The sequence below is a fragment of the Limulus polyphemus genome, unplaced genomic scaffold (assembly GCF_000517525.1).
Source record: "Limulus polyphemus unplaced genomic scaffold, Limulus_polyphemus-2.1.2 Scaffold2310, whole genome shotgun sequence".
Lineage (NCBI taxonomy): Eukaryota > Metazoa > Arthropoda > Merostomata > Xiphosura > Limulidae > Limulus > Limulus polyphemus.
In genome coordinates this window covers 136,924-145,038 of record NW_013667920.1, presented here as the reverse complement: position 1 = coordinate 145,038, position 8,115 = coordinate 136,924, and the positions used below count along the sequence as shown (strand labels likewise).

Genomic DNA, 8,115 nt, shown 5'->3' with positions numbered 1-8,115 from the left:
AGATGTGATATGGTTGATGTATTATCATACGTTCATCTTATTAAGACCCGCGGCCACGAAAAGGTAGGATATCATAAAAAAAAATTGGCCGAAAAAATTATGAAACATGTAATCAAAAAAGCGCATAAATCGTAATAGTAATTATTAGTAAACAGTTTAGCAACATTAGTAGAGCTGATTTCAACACAACTTTCAGATTTTCAATCGGATACCAGGAAGCATGGAAACAACTGTAACTGGCAGAGTATGTGATGAACACAAAAAACGAAAGAAATGAACATGCCATATTTGCCCTGTTTGTCGTCTGTGTGATCCATTTCCCTCATCCACCGTACTTACGATGAATGTTAACTACAATAGAAAGCGCAAAAGTAGTTAGTTATCAAATCAGTAATGAAAATTAAAATATAAAAAAAGGGGTGGCCATATCATGGCCGAGTTTTTCGCGGCGCCGGGTCTTAATAACATGGATACGTTTCAATGTATTTCAGAAAACTCTTCCAAGACATTGCTTTTAATTTCGAAAATAAACTTTTCTTTGAAATTCACAAACAAAATGTATTCTAAGAAATAGCTTAGTAATATCTACATTGAACGTATTATTTTAAATACAACACCACTAACGATGAAACTATAAACTTTAAAATACATACAGGGATGACAAAGTCTCTATGTGTAACTACGTGTAGGTTTTATACAGCATGTAGTAGACGCATTGTCTACTCGGCCCGGCATGGCCAGGTAGTTAGGGCGCTCGACTCGCAATCTGAGGGTCGTGGGTTCGAATCCCCCGTCCCACCAAACATGCTCGCCCTTTCATCCGTGGGGGCGTTATAATGTGACGGTCAATCCAATTATTCGTTGGTAAAAGAATAGCCCAAGAGTTGGCGGTGGGTGGTGATGACTAGCTGCCTTCCCTCTAGTCTTACACTGCTAAATTAGGGATGACTAGCGCAGATAGCCCTCGTGTAGCTTTGCGCGAAATTCAAAACAAACAAACAAACACATTGTCTAAGAGAAGTCTTCGATGCGCATGACGAAGCCTGTTCCACAAAATTGAACTACGTTTGATTGTTTTAACTGTCAATCACTTTCTGTAGGTAACAGAACGAAACGACGTTGTCATGACACAAAAATACGGAACACGCCCAGTTCATGTCAATTTCAAATCAGCCCTTAAGAATTTCGTTTAGACCGAATCCTTTATAACTAAGTGATTAAGTTATTTTAAAATAAATATTCTATACATTACATTATCTTTGTCTCAGTGGTGTTGGAAATACTTTAAATAAATCATGGTTTAAAAAAAAACGACTATAGATCAGAATTTTTCTTTTTATTCTTATTATTTTCCAAACATTATCTTACGGTCACCTTAACAATGGGTTGGAATCCAGCTATTGAAATTTTGCATGACCAGATAGTTTTTATTGTTTGATAGCTTTCCTAACTCACAAATTAAAAAAAAATATATATTAACAATTGGCAAACAAATTTGATAACGAATTCAACCAGTAACTGTTTCGATTTCTAGGTTCTGTGTAGGTTTTTTTCGAACATCTACGTGGTATTTGAACTTAATCTCTTTTAACGAGATACTCGGTGACTGATGAATTGCTTTGCTTAATAGCTTCTCGTGAATTAATGAATTTTGATTTAGATTCGTTGTAACAAATAAGCCTCGAAACATTGCATTAATTGGTTTAATCTCTTGGAACTTAATATAATACTCGGAGAGTGTTTTCCAAGTTCCACAAATGGATTTCTTTTTTCTTAAAATTTAGATCTTTAGGATCGAAAGCTTCAAAAATTAATTTTAATTAATATTTGAAACTTTACTAAAAAGCCATCGTCATAGAACCAGCCTGGTACTAGGAAAGCTTAAGACTATTAGAAACACCACGTTTCTTATTGGACCAGTCTGGTACCAGGAAAACTTAAGACTATTAGAAACACCACATTGCTTATTGGACCAGTCTGGTACCAGGAAAACTTAAGACTATTATAAACACCACATTGTTTATTGGACCAGCCAGATACTAAGAAAACTTAAGACTACTAGAAACACCACGTTTCTTTTTGGACCAGCCAGGTACCAGGAAAACTTAAGACTGTTAGATACACCACGTTTCTTATTGGACCAGTCTGGTACCAGGAAAATTTAAGACTATTAGAAACACCACGTTTCTTATTAGACCAGCCAGATACTAAGAAAACTTAAGACTACTAGAAACACCACGTTTCTTATTGGACCAGCTAGGTACCAGGAAAACTTAAGACTATTAGAAACACCACGTTTCTTATTGGAATAGCCAGGTACTCGGAAAACTTAAGACTATTAGAAACACCACATTTATTAAAAAAAAAGAAAAATTAAATTTCAACAAATGGGAATTCCGAAATTATGAAAAGAACAGTAACAATGAATGAAGATTTCTAAAACGAAGATCTTTTTTTTTCTATTTCATATAACAACTTCTTTGTTTTCTTTAACAACTTTATTCAACGGTACAAAAACAGATAACTTTTGAAATTTCTCTTCTTTTTTTTTGCGATAACCATAAGTTTCTTCTTTTCCGTCAGAGGTCGTTCACTTGTCAGTGTTGTCCCAATTTCGGTGGCAGCTACTGCGAGGAGTCGGGTGGTTGCCATGGAAACCCATGTAAAAATGGTGGATCGTGCTTGGATACGACAGACGGAATTAAAAGCAATGACTATCGTTGCCTGTGCCCTCACGGTATGTGTTTTATGTATTCCATCATGAGTTAAAACTCGTATTTTGCAAATAAAAACACCAACTTAATAACTGGCTCATTGCCAAACGAACTTGGTGCATATTGTTGTTTTTGTGTGTGTGTGTGTGTGTGTTTGTTTTTTCTGGATTTTACTTCTTTCTCTATTGGTTATGAGTTTTAAAACGTTATCTTTGTTTTTATCCCACTGAAGTTTAGAAAATGAAATATTACTATATCGTTTAATATTTTTAAAAAAAGTGACAAAAATATTTATTGTAATGTACCTCGTTAATGTGCTTCTTTGATGAATTGTTTCTTTCCCGATCTGTGTCCGTTGAGATTAGTTCTAAAAGTTCGATTTTAATTAAATGCCTTCTTGTAATTACTTCCTCCCAACGTTGTTTTTGTTTTCTGAATCTCTCTGTTATTAAGCATGTGAATAATGCTTCTGAAAACAAAATACGAATTGGAATTTTAAACCTGAATAGCATCTTATGCTCACGTGAACCAAATGGCCAGGTTAATGTCACCTATGATTCGAGCATAGCTATCTCTAATTTTGAACTACTGACCAGAAGAAAGGCAGCGAATCAACAACACCCACAAACACTTTTTGAGTCAAATAAGGGATTTACTTTCACTTTTGTAACCCGCCCGCAGCTGCATGTACGGAACGTGTTCAGTGGCACGACGTCTCGAATTCCCGACCCCTCGATCCGCAGCCCGACACATTAACCATTAAATCAAAACACTGTTTTTGAATTTGTAATATATATATATTTCTCTGAGCCAAATTAGTGTCAGCTAAAGAATATAAATTGGTTAAACAAAAGTTAAAGATTAACAGCAGTCTTCATTTAAGTTTAAATGACGTTTATTTTCACATCAAATTTGTTAAAGGTTTAGGTAGACGGAAAACTGCCCTCCCCACTGCGTGTTTTTGTTTCATACTGAAAATGTCTTCGATGAATTACCAAGTTTACATACTTAAAACGCTTAAATCCAAGGTTCGAGTCTCTCTCTGGACGGAGCACAGGTAGTCCATGGTGTAGCTTTAAGCTTAAACTAACACACTGAATATTGTAATAAATCAGTTTTTAAAAAAATAAAGATTTTTTCACGAAAAAATGTAATAAAATCATACAGATAAGATATATTTTTTTCCGCGGCATAGCGGCTCATAGAATGACTCTGAGTTTTGCAAGTACAAACTTTGAGCTCAAAGCTCCGTCATCTCTTGGCCGATTTGAGATCTAGTTACAGTTTTGGGCTCAGGAGGTCAAACCCTTTCGATTGGTGTATTTGACCCCACCAAAGGGCTCATACATTAATTTACTCTAACCATGCCTAAAAGATTTCAATTTGAGGGTAGGCTAGTAGAGATCTTGATGAGTAATAAAATCGAATCGGGTATATGCGCGCCCCACACTTGTCACTGCTGGCGCATAAAAATATAGCAAATGAAATAGGGAAAAAATGTCTCTATGATTAATTTACTCTACTCCTGCCTAAAAGAAGTTCAAGTGACGAAGCTATTGAGAATTCCCTCTTGTTTCTTAGTATAATTTATATACGAGTTGGGGAGGTTTGATTCTAAAGCCCCAAACTCTGGTTTTTCTTTTGAATCAAGTTTCACAGAACCCTCAACTGCTTTTCTCTAAGTTTCTTTCGGTTTAGAAGTTCAGTTTCATAGAGCTCCAAACTGTTACTTGTTTTTCTAGTTCTTTTTATTTGAATCAAGTTTCACAGAATCCGAAGTTGTTTCTTGTGACTCTCTAAGCCTTGTAACGCAATCTTTCCAGTTCTATATTTCACTAGAGAGAGCAAACACATAAAAAAAGCCAAGAACCGAAGAAGAGAAAAGCTAAAGTAGTCATGCCGTGTCTTCTTTTTCTTCCTGTCTCTTTTATTCTAAAATAAAAGTGTTGAGCTTATGTATTTTAAATCAGCCCCTGACAACGAGAGTTAATACTTAACTTTCGTATGTAAGGCCGAAGAAACATTGTTATTTCAGTGGAACTTTAAGCAGAGTATACAAAGAACGTTCGAGAATTCTAATTGACTATAGATGCTGTCTGTTGAATGAAAAGGGGAGGGTACGACGTTTTGGCTTTTATATTGAGGCCTTCTTCAGAAATACAGTACCTTTGCTCAGCACGAACCATGGCATAAGTACTGCTGTTCCAATATCATGATATTTCTAAACTTAATATTACAATAGTAACTTATAAACTTTACTTTTCTTTAAATATACTCTAATAAATCAATAAAATATTCACACGTCTGAAGAAAACAACAAAATGTAATATAATGCCTGCTTCTCAACAAAATCTAAATATACTCTGATAAACTAATAAAATTATATCATTGCAAGTCCGGGAAATTACCGCTAGTCCACCGGGTGACTATATATTGAAGATTGTCTGGAATTTTATATGTCGAGAGATCATCTTGGATTATCTTCACACGTCTTAGAAAATTAGGCTTAGCGATAGAAATTTTATTTATAGATTTAAAGTCATCGAGATCTTTATAAGTATAGATTACATTGGACACGCCTTCGAAAATTAAAGTTATAGCCGTTTACTAATCCGTTTTGGGAATGTCAATTGATAGCATCAAGTCTAAAATGTAATTTTTAATTTGTTGAGTATAAGAATATTGATGATCGCGTCACCTAAGTCCATAAGGAAAATCTCACGCTCGCTGCAAGCGAGAGTAGATTTTAATTATCGGCTGTAACATGCTTTGCACTGTAAGTTATATACACACGATGCTCAGATTTGCAAAATTTCGAACAAATCAAGATACCCAATAAAATAGTTGAGTTTATTATCTATTTGTTAAGTGCACATTGTGGTATGAAAATATTCTAAATAGTTCGTGTGCCTCGACTAAAGAAATAACAATATGATACGTTGAGAGACTTGTGAAAGACAAACGTTTCCAACCGAAGATATATCGCGTTTATAAACCTATTAAAAAACGAGGCCTAGTGTATAAATTAGATGTTAATATTTGAATAAAGTCACGTAGAAGAAATAAACCAGTACCTGTTTCATACAAATTCACCTTTTAATATAACTTTATATGTTGTTAATGAATCGAATTTATATGTTGTCGTTTTTAAATTCAGTTTTACCGATAGATGGCGAGTCTACAAAAATACAACTCGTTAGCCAATCTCTATAATGATATTAAAAAAGCGAGATTTCTATTTTGTGATCCTTTATTTGCCATATTACAACAATAATATATTATTGTTTATTAATAACAAAAATAGCTTTAAATTTCATCCCAAAATCTGTACTTGTGTATTTATATAATAATCAAAATCGTCAGAAATATATCAAACTAATAATGCTTGGAGACGGCTTGAATGGGCAATGAAGAAAAACTTATCAATATATCAAAACTGTTTTTTTTTGTTGTTGTTGTTTGAAGTTAAGCACAAAGTTACACAATGGACTATCTGTGCTCTGCCCACCACGGGTATTGAAACCCGGTTTCTAGCGTTGTAAGTCCGCATACATTTCACGTTTCGTTATAGGGCCTGACATGGCCAGATGGTTAGGGCGCTCGACTCGCAATATGACGGTCGCGGGTTCTAATCCCCGTCTCACCAAACACGCTCGCCCTTTTAAATGTGGGGACGTTATAATGTATCATTCAATCCCACTATTCGTTCTAAAAGAGTAGTCCAAGAGTTAACAGTGGGTGGTGATTTACTAGATGCCTTCCATGTAGTCTGCCACTGCCAAATTAGGGACGGATAGCGAAATTCCAAACAAACTTGGCTTGTTTGGTTGTTAAGCAAAAGCTACACAATAGGTTATAGGTGTTGCATCCTCCAACTGGTATCGAAACCAGATTTTAGCGTTATAAGCCTTAAAAGTTACCGCTTCGTCACTGGAGAACTTTTGCCTGTTAGAAAAAGAAAATGTACGTCTAATTTTATAGCGTGATTCAGTACTTCACGCCCCCCAGTGGCACAGCGGTATGTCTGCGGGCTTACAACGCTAGAAACCGGGTTTCGATACCCGTGGTGGGCAGAGCACAGATAGCCCGTTGCGCAGCTTTGTGCTTAACTTCAAACACACACACACATACACGGTACTTCACAATTCGATGAAAAAGAAAACTGTACGTCTAACTTTATAGTGTGATTCATAATTTCACAATTCGATGAAATACTAAATAGAACGTGATAAGTAATACTTTGTATAATTATTTGAAACCTATAAATAAACTGAGCTGTATTTTATTTAAAATATCACGGTCGTTTTTTCCAAAGGTTATAGTGGAAGTTCGTGTGAAGACAAAAAAAGTCTCTGTGATCACCAGCCATGTTTGCATAACGCCACCTGTCGGGAAAATGAAACAGTTTACTGGTGTCATTGTCCAGCTGGGTTTACTGGTCGCAACTGTGAATCAAAAATTAATGAGTGTTTGTCAAACCCTTGTGTGCACGGAGTTTGTGAAAATGGAGAGGAATCCTTCACATGTTACTGTCTACCAGGTGAGTGGATCTTCGAACTTGTATCTTTTAACTCGGTATGCATTTTCATCAGAATTAAAAGGATTTTGTTGATTGGCTAATCTAACTTAGATCTTTATATTTCGTCATCAATAATGCACACTACATGTATGGCAGGTTATGTTACATTAAATATAATTAAACTAGATGTACTTGCGCAGGGTCCCCAAATGTGTTCTGTTTCAAGAGTAAATAACACCAAAATTAAGAGTAACAAATATTTTTATTTCTTGCTTTTGAAGTTCATATGTCATGCTGTGTTGTAGCCTATAGAGTGAGTAATTCTTCTCGTAATTCATGGCATGCGCACGTTTTACTGACATCAGGACAGTAAAAATTGAAACGTTAAGCGTCCCTTATGTGACGTCATTTCAGTGTCTACTGAATGACTAACAGACAACACACCACTGTACAGTAGTGTGAGTGGTTAAAACAGGTTACTCCCTCCAGGAAATCTTCGGCCCTGTTTCCGGGGGGGGGGGGACACAGACTAATTCTAACCCATGAGTGAAAGTAAGAGAAACTGTTCGCACAGTACCAGAACTCATCAAGTCGACTGGGATACGACATACATAGTAATGGTCTAAGCGATGTTTATGGTGTCAGCCAGATTAAGCAAGTAAACTGTAATTATTATCAATTATAAATCATAAATCAGATTTTTACAGTAAAATATTAATATTCATTATCTATTTTATTTTAATTTTAACACCGATTATTTATTTATATTTAATATTATTATTATTAAATTAACCTTACTATGATACACACACAAGAACTGGCGAACCAGCAAGCTAGTCCTTTTTTGTCTCCAAAGTGTTTTTATAATAAACTTTCCTTCAC

The 8,115-nt window shown here is 35.3% G+C and overlaps 1 protein-coding gene across 1 annotated transcript in view; it reads left to right on the top strand.

Annotated features, from left to right (window-relative positions):
• Positions 1-8,115, top strand: part of LOC106466585 (fibropellin-1-like) — a 30,988-nt gene that overhangs the window by 13,472 nt on the left and 9,401 nt on the right. The window contains exons 5-6 of the mRNA XM_022394611.1: positions 2,584-2,737; positions 7,030-7,254. Coding sequence (XP_022250319.1) covers positions 2,584-2,737; positions 7,030-7,254 — 379 coding nt within the window. The remainder of the gene's footprint in view (positions 1-2,583; positions 2,738-7,029; positions 7,255-8,115) is intronic.